The 18,325-nt window shown below is 42.0% G+C and overlaps 1 protein-coding gene across 5 annotated transcripts in view; it reads right to left on the bottom strand.

The window, feature by feature from the left end:
- The window catches only part of RHBDD1 (rhomboid domain containing 1), a 95,732-nt gene that overhangs the window by 42,953 nt on the left and 34,454 nt on the right, over positions 1-18,325 (bottom strand). For 2 of the 5 annotated variants that reach the window (XM_034781930.1, XM_034781931.1), the window contains exon 6: positions 6,611-6,730. The exons of 1 other annotated variant lie outside the window; for it this stretch is intronic. In XM_034781930.1, coding sequence (XP_034637821.1) covers positions 6,611-6,730 — 120 coding nt within the window. Of the gene's footprint in view, positions 1-2,974; positions 3,105-4,278; positions 4,337-6,610; positions 6,731-18,325 lie in introns of those variants that run through there. 2 more of the 5 variants (XM_034781932.1, XM_034781933.1) reach the window with 2 other exon arrangements.

Genomic DNA, 18,325 nt, shown 5'->3' with positions numbered 1-18,325 from the left:
ACAGTCTCAACCACAAGACCATCCCTATTCTTTTTTCCCGAGAGAGAATAGAAGATTTGAAGAGCCCAAAGACTTAGCAAGATTCAAAAAAGAACTGGACAATTTAAATGGATAAAAATATAATCAGAGTTTTAATAGTTTAATGCCAATAAATCTTATGCTAAGGATTTAAAACAATGTAACTATTAGGGATTAGGATTAAACCTAATATGGGGGAGGGGAGAGATTAACATAGGATATCCGTCTAGTGAGAGGTTTCTTCCACCCTCCTTTGAAGAATCTTGGCATTAGCGACTGTCAGACAGGAAATTGGTTCTAGAGGGACCTGAGGTATGATCCAGTATGTCAAAAATGCCCATATTCCTAAAATTGAGCCTTCACACTTCAGGGGTAAAATCCTGGCCTCAGTGAAGACAACTGCAAAACTCCGATTGACTTCAATGGGGCCAGGTTTTCACCATACGTGTTTTCATTCAGAGTCCACAATCTTCTCCATGGGTTCAGAGTTGATATTTTCTTTTTATATTTCATTTTGAGACGTTATTATTTTGACTAGAAGGAAACTCTGATCTTGTGAATGCTTCTCTTGAAATCAATCTGGTCACTAATGTTCTCAGGCATAAGAAACAGTCATTGTCTTCAGATTCAGAGACTTTTGAAGTACAAGCAGAGAGAGGAGGAGATTTCATTGTCCTTAGGAAAGTAGATCCCCCGGTTGAAGCAGGAATTAGACAGAAGACAAGACTTCAAACCTGACATCAAGGAGGATTCAGGGGAGAGAGAGAGATGGGTGTTGTGTTTCTTTGATTTTTGAGAGAATTTTCTTGGGGTAAGGAAGCCTGCCAATAAGGAGGAAACACTGGTCTTGTGCATGTTTGCAGAGATATAGGTGTGACCTAAGAGGCATCCAAGGAAGATTCCTGAAAGACACTGCCTCTTCCATGAGCAGATATCCACCTAGTTGAGAACATAGGGGAGGAGAAGGATCTGCTTTGGAGGAAGATATACTTTGGAGAATGAGCTCAAGAAGGGGTTAAAATGTATGTCAACTCAAAAATGCTATTTGAAATGAAAAATTTACCTCATGTTTTAGCTGAATTTAAAGCGGAAGGTAACAGCCAATGAAACTGGTTGGAGCAGGGAGGGAAGGGGAATGGGAGCCTGTTTTGTACCACAGAGCTGCTTCTGTAAGTTGGTGAGCTGAATGGGAGGTAGAGGAGCTTCCTGCAATCTAACCTTGGGATGTAGGTGGTCACTGGAGGGTTAAAGGAAGCCAACAACTGACAGAGATTGTGTAAAAATGACAGACTGTACATTTCATACCCCTTGCGCCAACATTATCTAATGTAGTTTTCTTAACCATCATGGGAAGGCACAGAAAACTATCTGGGTGCTTCTTACTATACTTCTGGTGGGTAGGAAACAGCTGCAATTGCTCTCCAAGAAAAGTTGTTCAAGACACTGGTGTAGCAAAGAACAATTACTTTCCTCTGCAGCAGGAAAATAGCAGGGTGACAAGTCATGCCTACTTACCTACTGGAAAGGCAGCCTTGGGGGAATTCTGTCCCACTGAACATGCGCAGAATTCATATGACCTGCAGATTTTTTATCTCCTCAGAAAATATATTCTGCCAAAGAGGCACTGCAGTTATGCCTTTCGCCCACCAGGGGCTGCTGTGGTGCCAGAATAAAGGCAGCTAGCTCACCACTCATCAGCCATAGCAGTCAGCAGCCAATAGGGAGAGAGCGCAGCGCCCTGCCTGCAGGGTTAGGACGGTGGGGAGGCACAGGAAATGGGGAGAGGGACAGACTGGAGTGGGAGCTGAATGGGAGTGGGGATGCAGGGACCATGGGGATGGGGGACGGAGTTCAGGACCACATGGGGAAGAAAGACGAGGGGTGGCTGTGTGGGGGTGCAGGGATACATGGGATCGGGGGAGAAGGAGTGTAGGGACATATGGGGATGGGGTAGATGTGCCTGACTGATAGGGAGAGGCTAGGGGTCAGCCAGGGTCTGCACGGGGGAGGTTCCTTCCCCTCAACCCAAAGCACACCTGTTCCATATTTTTCCCACCCACACCCAACAACCCTCCAGGTTCACTCCCAGGTGCCTTCCCAGCAATTACTTCCTTCTCCCTCAGCTCCTCCGTTACCCCTGATTCTCCCAAGCCTTTGCATTGCTTCTGAGGGGTCCAGGAAATATGTTTCCACATTGTAGTTTAAATGAATTATTACTCAAAGTTCTGTATTAATATGCCTAGTAAGGAATCTATCTGTCAAAAAACATTTTCTGGATCTTTTTTGATATCTGTATTATTACAGACATATTTGTTGATAGGTATTTGAGAGAAATTACCAAAATAATTGAAACTGGTGTGATTAAATTGTGTTATTTTGACAAATGAATTTTGCAGAATTTTTAATTTTTTGGCTCAGAATCGCCCCAGGAATATTGCTTACGAGAAAAGTAGTATTTGTCCTCTAACACACATTAAGTAACTACTTTTATCTGTAGCTAATCAAGAATACCAAAATTAGATATTAGATTACAATGGTCCTCTAATTCTGTTTCTGGAAGATGAACTATTCATGTATTCACACTTCATGGCACGGAATGAAAACAGTTACCAACTGATGTGGTTGCTTTTTCAGACAAATCGATCTGTCTGATAATTTCCATCAAGATCATTAAAAAAATTAAGCAGTTGCGTAAGTAAGTGTCTGTAAAAAGACCAAGTTCACTGAAGAGCCTCATAAAATCTGAATGTGTGACTATTCAGCAATCATACTAGGTAAAGCAAAGCACAATCACAAGTTGCTACACGTCAAATGTTTCTGGCATGAGTAAAAATATAAACTAGTCTTGCAGGCATAAAGATAAGAAGGGCAAAATTTTATGAATACTCCAGCTGGAGATTGTCCCAGAGCACAAAAAGGTTAATTATTCATTAGGAGGCAGAAGGAAGGCGCTGACCTATCATCAAGTGGCATCCTCCTTTTGTTCAAAGATCGATATGACATTTATCCAATCCTTTTCTTCTCGAGTCTTTTACTTGGGTTCAGTACCCCCACGGCCAGTGTAGCATATGCATACAAACTCAAAGCTGCTGACAAGAGAGGATAAATTCACAGAAGTGCATTCAGACTACCTGCAACCTGAGGCCCTCAATATCTTCTGCAAATAAAAACTGCTTGGACTAGAACTGTTCTGATTATAAACATTTTTCCCAGACTGCCTCAAATATAGTACTTAAAACAATAGTCTGGCTCTGGAAAGTATACTTGGTATTCTAAAAGAGCCAATTTCATAAAACTGAAAACAATTATTGGGAGAAAGAATTTAAACAGAAAAAAGTGAATGGTAACAGGACACCATTTTAAAATATTTTACTAGATGCCCAGAATGCCATAATTCCACAAATGAGAAAAAAAGGTCACACTGGGGAACTTTTCAATAAGTGTTGGAACACTGGGAAAGTTCCAGAGCCTGGAAGAAAGCTAGTGCTTTGCCTATATTTACAGGGGTAAAAAGGACAACAGAGCTAATTACACTGCTCTACAGCCAAAATGCTTCTGAAATAAATGTAGTCAAACTTTACTAATTCTGGGTCACTGAGAACGAAAATGATGCTTAAAATTGTTTGATTGGCTCTAGTTTTCAAGATATGCTATTGGGTTAGTATATACGACCCTTGACATGGGAATGGCGGACGATAAGTGAGTTATAAAGGGAAGGGATTCATTTTTTGCACTCATATCTAGATTTTTTTCCACCGAACTGCGGAGCAGTGAGCGACGAGCACGGCGAGCAGTTTCACCAGGACATTGCAACAATGGAGAAACGCTATCAGGGCAAATGGAGCCCATCAATGCTTGCAGACTATTGCTGGACAGTGACAAGAGATGCTCTATTTAATGAATACAAGAGACAAGCCAAGAAGCGCCGAGTAGACACTGAATAGGGCTAAACTATGTACATAATAGTTTTTTGCCTTTTGTTTCATAATAAATTTTATTTATATAACCCTTTTGCTGATTTTTAAAGTTTTACATAAACAGGACAGGTGAAATATTATCATGTAAAGCAACCATAAACGCATGAAAAGACCTAGGTTTACAATTTATGATTAAAACTCTACTATCTACACAATATACATAGACATAAAATGTAAAAACTTAAATATCTTAGAAACAGTAGCCAATCAGTTGTTTTAATTGTCATATTTGAATTCAGCACATCAAAGTACATAATAAATAGCACATTTTATCTCTGAAGCAGACGACTTCCCAAAAATTGTAGACCAGTGTTATAGGCCCTGTCAGCCTGACATGAACTCTGAGGAAAACAATGGAATGGCTGATATGAGACTCGATTAATAAAGAACTAAAGGAGGATAATAATATTAATGCCAGTCAGTATGGGTTTATGGAAAACATATCTTGTCAAACTGATCTTATATCTTTTTGGGGTGAGATTACAAATTGGGTTGATAAAGATAATAGTATTGATATTTAGACTTCTGTAAGGCATTAAAGTTGGTGTTGCATGACATTTTGATTAAGATACCAGAACAATACAAAATCAGCATGGCACATGCTAAAATAGATTAAAGGTTGGCTAATTGATAGGTCTCAAAATGTAATTTTAATGGGGAATCATTGAGTGGCTGTGTTTCTTGTGCGGTCCTGCAAGGATCAGATCTCAGCCCTATGGTTTCTAACATTTGTATCCATGACCCGGGACAAAACAAAATCATCACTGACAAAAGTTTGTAGATGACACAAAAATTGGGGGAGTAGTAAACAAAAGAGGACAGGTCACTGATACAGAGTGATCTGAATCGCGTGGTAAACTGAGCATGCGCCAATCATATTTTTTAATAGGCCAAGTATAAGGTCATACGTCTATGAACAATGAATAAGGCTGCGATTTAATCATGGGTATTTTTAGTAAAAGTCATGGGTAGGTCATGGGCAAGAAACAAAAAACCACGGCCCAAGACCTGTCCATGACTTATACCATATATACCCCGCTTAACTCTTGGGGCATGGGAGGGGTGTTGCCGGGGGGGAGAGAGCTGAGCCCGTGGCACCAGCTGCTGGAGGGGGTGGGAAGCTGCTGGGGAGGGGGAGCTCCAGGGGGCCAGCTGCTGCTCTGGCCACCCTGGGACCACTGCCAGGAGCCACTGAACTGCGGTGGCTCCAGCTACCCCCTGGACCGCTGCTCAGGCAGTCCCCAGGGCCAGCTGCATCGGCTGCTTGGGCGGTCCCTGGGACCAGCTGCCTGGGGCCGCTAGAGCAGCGGCCGGTGCGGCTGGCCACTCCAGCAGCAGTTGGTGTGGTTGGCTGCGGGGCCACCCGAGCGGCTGGCTGCAGAGCCGCTCCAGCAGCAGCCAGAGTGGCTGTCCCCAGGGCCAGCTGCTTGGGCGCCCCTTGGGTCAGCCACACTGGCCGCTGCAGAAGTCACGGAGGTCGCAGAAAGTCACAGAATCCATGATTTCTGCAATCTCTGTGAAAAACACAGAGCCCTAACAATTAATGACAGGTTTCAGAGGGGTAGCCATTTTAGCCCATATCAGTAAAAATAACGAGGAGTCCTTGTGGCACCTTAGAGACTAACAAATTTATTTGGGCATAAACTTTCATGGGCTATAACCCACTTCATCAGATGCATGGAGTGGAAAATACAATAAGCATGTCTATTCAAGGGACACCATCATAGGACCTAACAACATCAGCCACACCATTAGGGGCTAGTTCACCTGCACATCTAGCAATATGATAGATGCCATCATGTGCCTGTATAAATATACAGCACATGAAAAGATGGGAGTTGTCATACCAAGGGGGGGGGGTCAGTGCTAACGAGGCCAATTCAATTAGGGTAGATGTGGCCCATTCCCAACAGCTGACAAGAAGGGGTGAGTATCAATAGAGGGAAAATTATTTTTTGTAGTGACCCAGACACTCCCAGTCTTTATTCAAGCCTAAGTTGATGGTGTCAAGTTTGCAAATTAATTCCAGTTCTGCAGTTACTCGTTGAAGTGTGTTTTTGAAGTTTTTTTGTTAAAGAATGGCCACTTTTTAAAGTCTGTTATTGAGTGTCCAGGGAGATTGAAGTGGTCTCCTATTGGTTTTTGAATGTTACAATTCTTGATGTCTGATTTGTGTCCATTTATTCTTTTGCGTAGAGACTGTCCAGTTTGGCCAATGTACATGGCAGAGGGGCATTGCTGGCACATGATGGCATCTATCATATTGCTAGATGTGCAGGTGAACGAGCCCCTAATGGTGTGGCTGATGTGGTTAGGTCCTATGATGGTGTCCCTTGAATAGATATGCGGAGAGAGTTGGCAGCGGGGTTTGTTGCAGCAAGGACTCCTTGTTGTTTTTACTAACAATTAATATAAGCCATATTTACAGAATGGGGAACTTTATCCAGTATAGCATCACACTCCATACTGTGAAAATTCATTCAAGCAACTTTTCTTGATTTTGCTTGTAAAAGGGCTGTTTACTTCCTATATTTTGAAAATTATGAACTCTGAATGATTCACTTTCTGTCAAGATAAACAATAGCTTAGGATATCCAATGCTATAAAATTCCTACCTCTGTCGTGAAGACTGTTTCTCAATGCCCTTTCAAACTGTTCTTCTTCAGTAAGCCCACCAGTGTACGTGTCATAATCCCCTGGTGTGTTGTATGGGTAACTTGGGTGTCTAGAATACCCTATAGAATGAGAACAAAAAAGCTAAAATAAATAAATAAATAAAATGCTGGCATTGAATAAAATATTTGATTTTATTGTCTATCATCGCCTCAAGCAGGTTTTCCTTTTGAATTAGAAAACAAGTTTTAGATGGGAAAAAAATGTGATTAATAAAGAATCTGCTACAAGCATATATGCAGTAAAACAAAGTATTTGCCAGTTTTGTATCTTATAAATGATAGACTATCGTGGCAGGCAAGGCCTCCGGTAATTAATATTTTAAAGAAAAATGTATTCAATTTTTTTTAAATTACTTCATGGTTTATAAAAGTGTAATAAAATGCTCCATTTCAATAAAAGACTTTTACTCTAAAATTAAAAGGCTGAGTTTTAATGAGCCTTTTAAAATTTAAATGCCAAAAACTGGAGACCATATTAATGTGACAGAGTTAAAAAACAGAACTAAACTGAATTTTCAGTTACCTTTCATGCATCTTTTGACCTGTACTTCATTTCACTTCTCTCCACAGTCCCCAGCCCTCATTGTCTGCAACCATCAGCACTTTTCAGAATTGTCTTTGAGACCTAAAAAATCCCTGGCTCAAGGTATTCCTGCCAGAAAACCCTGCAATTTGCACGACAATCCAGAATTTAATATCTAACTGCTGCTGTACAAGCCTACTGATAGCACTGTGCTACTTGTACAGAGTATGAGTGAAAATTAGCATGATACTCACTGCCAGATCCAGGAACCCCCCCACTGTTAGATCTTCTTTAACATCCCAGCCACCACTTGTGGTCTGTTATTACCATCAACAACCAATCTTCACTTGAGTACTCAGAGCCTAATTCAGGGGTCAGCAACCTATAGCATGTGTGCCAAAAGCAGCACGCGAGCTGATTTTCCGTGGCACTGCTGCCAGCTTGGGGTTCTGTCCACCAGCCCCCTGCCAGCTGGGGTTCCGTCCACCGGCCCCTCTTAGCCCACTGCTGGCCTAGGGTACAGGCTGCCGGCCCAGGGCTCTACTTCTGGCCTCAGCCTGGCACTCTGCAGCCACCCCCAGCTATGGCCCACTAGCCCCAGCCTGGGGCAGTGAGGGGTTCAGACAGGGGCAAGAGAGGGCGCAGCTCAGCACCCCCACCTTAAAAATTGTTCCAGCACCACTGGGATATTTTTAAGGCCTGATTTGCTGCTTATACCATGCCATGTGGAACAGCACACTGCGTTTGACGTTGTGCGTGCCGTCTGTCGCGATTCCCCCACCCCTTTCCCGCTGTGAGTTGAGGGGTACATTTGACAAAATGTCAGTTCCTAAGAAAGCAAAGTTAGATGTCCGTTCATTTCAGCTTTCTTGGACAGGCACATTTGGATTTATTCAAAAGAAGGACCGTGCTGTTTGTGCTTTCTGTTGTGGAAGTGTTGTTTGTCGCACATCAAGTGTTCAACAACATTTTGAAACGAAGCACGAGAAAACCTTTCTTGATGAAGCAGACAAGCCTGAATCGATCAAAAAGGCAGTAGCAGGATATGAGAAGCAAAGCAGTGTTTTAAATGCTTAAGTGTAAGTAAAAATCAAACTACAGAAGGAAGTTACAAGATTGCACAGTGCACTGCAAAAAACGGAAAGCCGTTTACAGATGGGGAATACAAAAAAGAAGTTTTTCTCAGCAGTTCAGAGGTTTTGCCAAATAAAGAAAGGATCGTATCTAGAATAAAAGAACTGCCTGTCTCTGCCAGAACAGTTGAGACACGCATAAGCGAAATGGCAGAAAACATTAACGAAAAGCAGACGACTGCATTAAAAGACTAAGCAGTGTTCAGTGTTGCAGTTGATGGGAGTGTGGATATAAACAACGTTCCACATTTGGCAGTTGTTGCAAGATATTGTGCTTCCGATGAAATCCAAGAGGAACTTTGTTGCCTAAAACCCCTGCATGGCACAACAAAGGGGGAAGATATAGTGGAAAGTTTTGTAAACCATTTTGAAGAACAAGGAGTTGAAATCAGAAAAATATTTTGTGCGACAACAGATGGTGCTCCTGCCATGGTTGGAAAACAGAAAGGATTTGTAAAGTTACTTGAAGTCAAATTGGCCGCCCAACAGCCAAATTTCACTGCATCATCCATCAAGAAAACCTGTGTGCTAAAATTTCTAATTCAGAGCTTAATAATGTGATGAATACAGTGGTGCGAATTGTGAATTTCCTTGTTGCTTGATCTGCTTTGACTCAGAGACAGTTTCAAGCACTGCTAGAAGAGATGGACAGTGCTTATAACGAAATTCCACTTCACAGGTGGCCTTTTTGTTGGAAAAAGCACAAAACTACCCTGAACTGGATAATGACAAATGGTTGTGTAAGCTCATGTTTCTAACTGACATCACCATTCACCTAAACGAACTCAACCTCTGTCTCCAACATGCAGGGAAAACGGTTCTGGATCTTTATGAAGCCTGGAAGGCATTTGTTGTAAAACTAGCAATTTTTTCTCGGAATATTCGAACTTCGACTTTCCGCTACTTCCAACACATAAAAGAGCTATTGACACGTTGCATTGTCAGTGTTGATGAGATTGGAATGTACATGAAAGAACTGGAATCAGAATTTTCTGACAGATTTCAAGATTTCCAGCGATTTGGCTTAATGCTTTCTTTTCTAATTAAACCTGAAAAGTTCAACGAAAGCGACTTGGATTTGTCTGCATCTCAGTGGATGGGTGTTGAAGATTTCAAAATGCAGCTCATTCAGTTAAAAAGCTCAGAATTGTGGGTATCAAAGTTTGAAGTTCTGCAGAGTGCACTTGAAGTTACCGAGAGAGATCATGGGGCCTCTATTCTGACCTGCTGGATATCCCTGCAAGTGAAATTTTACTGTTTGAAGAAAATTGTGTTTGCAATGCTTTTAGCATTTGAAGCCACATACCTGTGTGAGCAGGTATTTTCACACATGAAATCTGTCGTCTGTCCCTCTCGGAGCCAGTTAACAACTGATCACTCAGAAGCCTGTGTGCAGCTTAAAGTATCTAAATATGTGCCAGACATTGGAAATCTCAGCAAGGAAAAGCAAGGATCACACTAAACTGATATGATCTGCATTTTAATTTAATTTTAAATGAATTAATATAGACTTATAGAGAGAGACCTAAAAACGTTAAAATGTATTACTGGCACGCGAAACCTTAAATTACAGTGAATAAATGAAGACTTGGCACATCACTTCTGAAAGGTAGCTGACCCTTGGCCTAGTTCAAGACATAAAGATCCACAGTTCATTGCCCAACTGACCATATGGAAGCAGAAAAAGAGGAAAGGAATTTAGAGGGCGAGGGGACAAGCAAGAGAGTAATTCTCCCTTCCAAAACAGATTTATAATTTTGGTGGACACCAGAAATCCTCAAGCTTGCCATTCACCTTGATGCTCCCCAATATGAAAAATGTTTGAGTTACAGTAAGTGAAATGTATGAAGATGCAAAACAAAAACTGTTACTAACCTTTCGTAACTGTTCTTCTTCAAGATGTATTGCTCATGTCCATTCCAGGCTAGATGTGTTCGCACCGCGTGCACGGTTTTCCCTCAGTGGTATCCATTGAGACAGCTCTTCTGCCCTCTGGAATGGCACAGATATGTACCTGTCTAAAGGGTGCATTATAAATGCCCTGCAACCTCTCAGTTACTTCTTGCCAGTAACTCTGACAGAGGGGTAAGGAGGGTGGTCATGGAATGGACTAAGCAACACGTCTCAAAGAACAACAGGTGGAGTAGATGGTGCCATCACTGGCTCAGGGGAGGAAGAGTGGCCCGGCACGGGTCTCACTGTATTAATCCCTCCCCGCTTGTCTCTGTTCTGCACCAGAGAGCATCCTCTCCGGGTGCGCTGTTTATGTTTCTTCCACCACACCAGAAATGGTAAACGGTACGAGAGGGGTGCTCCACACAGATGTTGAAGTGCTTGGCACCGATTCAGAGGGGCTCGGCTCCAAGACTGGTCAGCCAAAGGTCCCTGTCCTTTTTAGTGTGAAGTCTGAAGTCCCTGCCGATCTGGCCCTTATATTGTACGTGAGTTTCCCCCAGATACTTTAAACAGCTAGAGTGCAGGTCACTCATTGGCATAGGCTTGCCGCAAGAGGCACATGGCTTGAAGCCCCGGGGACCAGGGGCATGCCCAGTCCCTGGGGCAAAGAGTCCCTTGATGACACGGACCAACTATTCCCATTACTATATACATTAACACTAACTAACAAGTATAAACACTAACTACAATAACTACACAAACCATGCACAAATTGTCCAAACCACTAGGAAAGAAGCCTTGCTGCAAAAAGGATTGTCCAGCAACCATCATGAGTGGTAAAAAGGAACTGAGAGGGTGCAAGGCCAGTGGTGCCCCTTATACTGGCGCATATGTGCGCAACTCGAGAGGGCACTAGAACCGGCCCATTGGATACCACTGAGGGAAAAATCTCTGACTACGTTGCACGCACACATCTAGCATGCAATGGACATGTGCAAGCACTCGAAGTAGTAGTGAACTATCAGGAAAAAAATAATCTTAAAATCTTCCCCATCTTGCCTCTCAAAACCACCAAATATTGGTTGACATTCTCTCGACTATTCTAACCTACCATATATACAATTTCAAAGACTACAAGTTAGCTCAGAAGCATTCAAACCCAGTGTGACACTACGCTCCCATATTCTTCATAGAGATATTGTTATGATATGATTGTGGCATAACTAGGATGTATTTTACACATGATAGCTCACGTGACATATCATTGAAAAGACTATGATTTACTGAATATGATTATCCTATTTGTATGCCTGTATCATTTTTGTATCTGAAGTTAGGAATATCATCTATGCTTTTATTACAAATGTGTGTACACCTGGGGAACACCCACTAGACAGAATGGAATCAGTTTATATGGCTGGCTGGGAAGGGCCATTAGGGAAAACAATAGGACTTTGAAGATGCTAATCTCCCACTGGGGAGCCTTTCTGGGAAGCTTTCCTGAGGACCTTACAAACAGCCTCTGTCTCATGGCTGCTATGGCCCTACAGAGGCATGTGACCAAGTCATCTGGTACTGGACTCCATCATAACACTAGTGTTTTTCCACTAACCGGGCATGGGAATCAAACTGGGAGACAAAGGTTCCTGCCATATGCTAAAGCTATTTAAAGCAGGGGAGTGACATCATCCCTGCCCAAGATGACTGCAGTAAACATCTAAGAAACAAAGATCGAAATGGGGGAGAAAGGCTGTACCCAAGCTAGAGCGCTTTTTAGCTTGTGAAAGGAATACCTAGAGTTTTAAGCTGCAAGCAAGTGCAGCTTGCCCTCAAGAATATCTGCAAACTACTTAAAAACAACCGTTAGGGTGAGAATTTGCTACTTATGTCCAATTTCTTTAGTATATTAAGCTTAGATTGTGTTTTGTTTTATTTGCTAGGTAATCTACTTTGATCTCTTTGCTATCCCTTATAATCACTTAAAATCTATCTTTTGTAGTTAAACTTGTTTTGCTTTGTCCAAAACCAGTGTGTGGAAATCATAACCTGGAGCAGAAAGCTGTGTATATTCCTCTCTACATTGAGGGAGGGGGAAATTTCATGAGCTTGCGCTTTACAGTTCTCTGTGCAGCACAAGATGGTATAATTTTGGGTTTGCCCTCTAGAGGGGGGTATGCACTTGAGTAACTGGGAAGTTGCTTAGCTTAGCCTTCCTATGCAAAGCTGATCTCAGCATCACTGTGAGTAGCTGCAGTTGGGTGTGTCACACCAGTATGTGTGCTGGTGAAGTGCAGTCTGAAGCCTGAGAAAGCATTTGGCAGGCTTGCCTCAGCAGCACTGTGTAAAAGGAGCTCAGGTTGGTGAGCAGGCGGGCTCAGTGGTACCCCAGTTCTAGGCGGAACCCCGAGGGGCGGGGGGGAACGCATCACATCCAGTTCCTCCCATCCAATCAAAAATACATTCTATTACTTTTCAATTTGAAAAATTAGAATATTTATGCATGAATCAAGCTGAGCATACCATTTCTCTTTATCTTCAGACTTAATACAACTAACAGTCATATTAATTAACTTAAAACATCAGCACAAAGTTAGCCCTCATATTGGGGTCCATGTGGATTTATTGACATATGTTAGGTAAATGAGTACAGACTGCAAGATGAAAATGTGAGAGACAAGGTGGGTAAGGTAACAGCTTTCACTGGACCAACTCCTGTTGGTGAAAGACAAGCTTTTGAGCTACACAGATCTCAAGAAGAGCTTTGTAACACAAAAGCTTGTCTCTTTCACCAACAGAAGTTTGTGCGGTGACAGATATTACCTCACCTACCCTGTCTTTCTAATATCTTGGGACCAGTACGGCTATGAGACCACTGCAAACAAAAGATGAAAACATGACAGTTGATTATTATTTGTATTACAGAGTTTTGGTGCCGTAAACAAAGAAAAAGACAGATCTCGATATTACAGTCAAATAAGCTGCAAGATACAGACACAACCTGAATGTATATGTCTGCTACATCTATGGGCCTGAATAATGTCCTAAAAAATACTACCACTTGAAACAACAAATCAAACCTTTCAAAGAAATAGCTCATCTTAATGTATCAAATTACACAGTAGAATACAGTGATTTGAAAATCTCAAGAAAATGGGTATCTTTGCCCTTCTGCATATTTTTGAGAACAGAAACGAACAAATGAAACCAATTAAGAAATGTTAAAAAGTTTCGTGCTATTAATGCAATGAACATGGCAGAATTTCAAGGCATCACGGATGATGATTGCCCTAAATGGTCTAATTTATAAAAGAAAATATTTCTTTGTTATCATACTTTAACAAGCTGTAAAAGACCTTCAGTCATGCTGGTTCTATTTAAAACCATATTTTTACATACGAATTAAGCCGACTGCATGACCCTATTGATTTGTACATACTTTTGATGCAATCCTTACATATTTTTCCCCATCCACATTATGTTCATTGAATGAACATTTTCCCTCTTGTAAATGTGAGTTTATCTTCTGGATATAATTTTATGTTGAACTTAGCTCAATAACTGCTTACTGATTTGTAGAATTCAACACTGCACATTTGACCATTATAAAAATAATTCTGGCACTAAAAATGTAAATATATTCCTTGCCATACAAAAAAAAATAACGTACGTCATGTTTTACGTTTGTTCCATAGCCAGAGACTTATATGCTCAAGGTACTACATTTGATTCATTACCTTTACAAAGCCTTCAAATTGTAGTTCATAATGAGAAAGTGCCCCAAAACAACATCCCAAGTTATGTGGGGTTCCTACTGTTCTCATTCTACTGTTCATATTTTCATAAGCTACATTTCTAAAAAACCCTAACATTTAAGCACTTATCCTAAACAAATTAAATAATGTTTACAACTACAAGTAGCTTGGCAGACACACAGGAAAATACAGCTAACGCACACCCCTTTAGCCGGCTACCATCCATACAGACTCATGGGCAGCAATAGCCTGAGCTGATGGTTTCCCGAGATGGTGCCATAGGCTCCTTGCTTCTCCCAATCAGCCACAGCCCTGCTTGATGTAGGGCTGCACCAAAGATTGCACCTTTGGTGATAAGGAGCCCCTCTTATTGGCCAGCTCAGCCGAATACACGGAAATGCAAAAGTGTAATATTCTGCACCGTCCTCCTTAGTTGTGAGCTGGGGGAGGAATCGAAGGATCATTCAGGAGCTCCTTCTCCTACAGCAAGGTCTGCCCTCCAACCGATATGCTGGGGCAGGGGGGAAAGACAGCTTAAGAAAAGCAGTTGGTCGCTATCCTTGGGAGACTGTATTGGTACATAATTGCCAAATGTAAGTTATTATATTGATTGATACAGAATTGAGTTGAAGTTTCCATGTGTTCTACTACTTTGTGTTGCAATTTTGGTGGTGGATGTATTCTTTGTAGGGAGTACATTTGTTCTGCTCTTTGAGCCAGGATGGCAAGAAAGGGAAGATGTATAAACCTCCCAGAATTGTGGTTCTTATGTAGCTGGGACTGATACTCGTAAGCAAAAGCTGCATGGAGTCTGTCCTGTGTTGGCTCTAATGCTCTTTATAGGGGTAGTGCATGGCCTGGTACAAGCTAAATGTCCTGGCTCGGGTGGGACAGAGTATCTCTGCCTGGTTAGCCATTTTTACTTTGGGGTCTGTCAATCATGAAAAGGGGTGGCTCATGCTGACTGGCTACAGCTACCCTTTGTGGCATATCCCTCCATTTTTAAAAATATTCTTCTTATTTAATATACGTGCAGCCTTTGTGCCATAAACTATTCTTAACTTGTAAAGTGTCACTGTGGGGATCATTTGAGCAAATCTTAGTTGTTACTTCTAAACAGCCATAGGTAAAAAGATTTCATATGCAAGAGTTTTTAAATTCATGGTGTTCTTTTAACTGAAAGCACAGAGAAAAAATGTCTTTACATGGCTCCCATCACCATTCAACAGGAAAAATTTGGTCAGAAAACTAGACCCACTCTTGCAAAAAAATACTATGGGATCTTTAATTGCCACAAGTGCCAGGGATTATCAAACAAACAGATATTCTGATATGGAAAATACCCAGTCAGAGCTCTTATTAGGTGGGAAATACTCAGAAAAAATATTAATGGAATCCAGGACAAAATAAAAATCATGATGGACAAAAGGGTATAGAAAGTATCAGCACTGGAAATGCAGGCAGAGAGGCAAAGAAATTTGAGACAGACTTTTACTTGTGGTGAGTGAAAGCTCCTTCAAGAGAAGTCACCAGGGGAGCGGGGTGGGGAGAAGAGGAAAACATGATACATAGATAGCCTCAAGTAGGCCATAACTGGGCTCACTGTGGGAATGATAATGAGATGTGTCCTGGATCCTCTTTTGTCTGCTACTCCAAAACAGGCTGTGGAGACCTACAAGTATATGCACTACAACAGGGGTTCTCAAACTAGGAGTCGGGACCCCTCAGGGGGTTGTGAGGTTATTATGGGGGGGATTGCGAGCTGTCAGCCTCCACCCCAAACCCCGCTTTGCCTCCAGCATTTATAATGGTGTTAAATATATTAAAAAGTGTTTTTAATTTATAAGGATGGGTCGCACTCAGAGGCTTGCTGTGTGAAAGGGGTCACCAGAACAAAAGTTTGAGAACTACTGCACTACAAGGAGGACATGGATCAATGTACTGCACTATAAATGAAGTCATATGTGGCATGTTAAAGAAGTCTGGGCTGGATGAATGAACTATAAGGTGAATAGAAAGCTGGCTAGATCGTCGGGCTCAATGGGTAGTGATCAACGGCTCCATGTCTAGTTGACAGCCGGTTTCAAGCGGTCGGTCCTAGGGCCAGTTTTGTTCAATATCTTCATTAATGATCTGGAGGATGGCATGGACTGCACTCTCAGCAAGTTTGCGGATGACACTAAACTGGGAGGAGTGGTAGATACGCTGGAGGGTAGGGATTGGATACAGAGGGACCCAGACAAATTAGAGGATTGGGCCAAAAGAAACCTGATGTGGTTCAACAAGGATAAGTGCAGAGTCCTGCACTTAGGACGGAAGAATCCCATTCACTGTTACAGACTAGGGACCAAATGGCTAGGAAGCAGTTCTGCAGAAAAGGACCTAGGGGTTACAGTGGACGAGAAGCTGGATATGAGTCAAGAGTGTGCCCCTTTTGCCAAGAAGGTTAACGGCATTTTGGGCTGTATAAGTAGGGGCATTGCCAGAAGATCGAGGGACGTGATCATTCTCCTCTATTCGACATTGGTGAGGCCTCAACTGGAGTACTGTGTCCAGTTTTGGGCCCCAGTACAAGAAGGATGTGGAAAAATTGGAAAGAGTCCAGCGGAAGGCAGCAAAAATGATTAGGGGGCTGGAGCACATGACTTATGAGGAGAGGCTGAGGGAACTGGGATTGTTTAGTCTGCAGAAGAGAAGAATGAGGGGGGATTTGATAGCTGCTTTCAACTACCTGAAAGGGGGTTCCAAAGAGGATGGATCTAGACTGTTCTCAGTGATACCTGATGACAGAACAAGGAGTAATGGTCTCAAGTTGCAGTGGGGGAGGTTTAGGTTGGATATTAGGAAAAACTTTTTCACTAGGAGGGTGGTGAAGCACTGGAATGCGTTACCTAGGGAGGTGGTGGAATCTCCTTCCTTAGAGGTTTTTAAGGTCAGACTTGACAAAGCCCTGACTGGGATGATTTAGTTAGGGTTGGTCCTGCTTTGAGCAGGGGGTTGGACTACATGACCTCCTGAGGTCCCTTCCAACCCTGATATTTCTATGATTCTATGTTCAAAGAGTTCTAATTCTCCAACTAGTGCCTCCGTCCATACACACTGGTATTGGCCTACAGTTCCTCTATGTCCTAACTTCACAATCCTCTGACAAAATTTAATTTTTCTAATCAAGTAACGCAACATGCAACTCGGGGTTCCAATAGATGCTCTTGTCCTGTAAAATTATACTGGCCATAAGGCTATTCTGCAGAATGTCTTCATTTTCCTCAATTACCAGTAGCTTACTACCACCACTAAGTGACAGAAGTTGTGTGCTGCAGCAACAGTGCCTCATAGGGATTGAGGATTTGAACAAAGCAATGGATAGTGCACTAGTGTCCAACATTAATTGCTTTTACCTTATCGGTCCCATTGTCAGTGATAAAGCAGCTAACTTTAGACTTTCCATCTAGACACATATCCAGGTTTCCCTGTAGTTTGTCCATTCTGTTTAGGAAAACATCTTTGTTGAGGAGGGTCATGTGAAGCAGAGATAATGTGTAGGGGTACTGGGTCACGCATTGGCTGGAGAATTAAAAGAGCCTTAGGAGGAAGGAAGAAGGTAGTAATTAAGCTGTTAAGTGTCCAAAGACAGGAAAGGCTTTAATTAAAAATTTCATGATGATCCAAATATTAGTAGTGTAGTAAATGACATCCCCAGCGGTTCCCTTGAGAAACTTTCTTTGGGCCCTTCGATAAATACATAGAAAAAAAGCATCTCAAAACTATCTCAGCTACTAAAAAAACTGTTTCCCTAGTTAGCTGCCTGATCCGCTGTACAGTACCATTAAAACAAGGCTCCTTGTCCATTGGCATCACAAAATGACTGCATGCCGAGACCAGCAGTAAGTGTTAATGCTGCTGGTGCTATTGCTGAACTGACTTTGCTTTTGCTTTCTCCAATAGGGGCCCATCCCAGAGAGGAGAACAGAGAATTTAAGGGCTGTGCTGTTATTGCAGCTGCTATTACTACATAAGAGGAGAGAAAGAGGAGAAACACACCTAGTAGCAGTGGAGAAAATAGCATGACAGGAAGGAATAGAGGTAGTGTCAAGTGTCATTCCACAACCACTACTGTTTTTAATAAAAAATGGCGATTTGAAATTCATACTCAATCTGAATGTAGGAGGTGGAGTATAATAACTAGGCTCAGGTTGCACAGACCATTTCTTTTGCTACACTGGTGCATGCTCATCACGCAGGAAATGGGAGAGTTACAGAGATAATTCCACTAAGGGTTGTCATCCTTTGTAGGTTTTCAACATGACTAATATTACGCATATATACAGTATGCATACCTTGTGAGGTATTG

Source organism: Trachemys scripta, chromosome 9 (assembly GCF_013100865.1).
Source record: "Trachemys scripta elegans isolate TJP31775 chromosome 9, CAS_Tse_1.0, whole genome shotgun sequence".
Taxonomy (NCBI): Eukaryota; Metazoa; Chordata; order Testudines; family Emydidae; genus Trachemys; species Trachemys scripta.
Note: the sequence above shows the minus strand (reverse complement) of the source record. Positions and strands in the feature narration are given on the sequence as shown.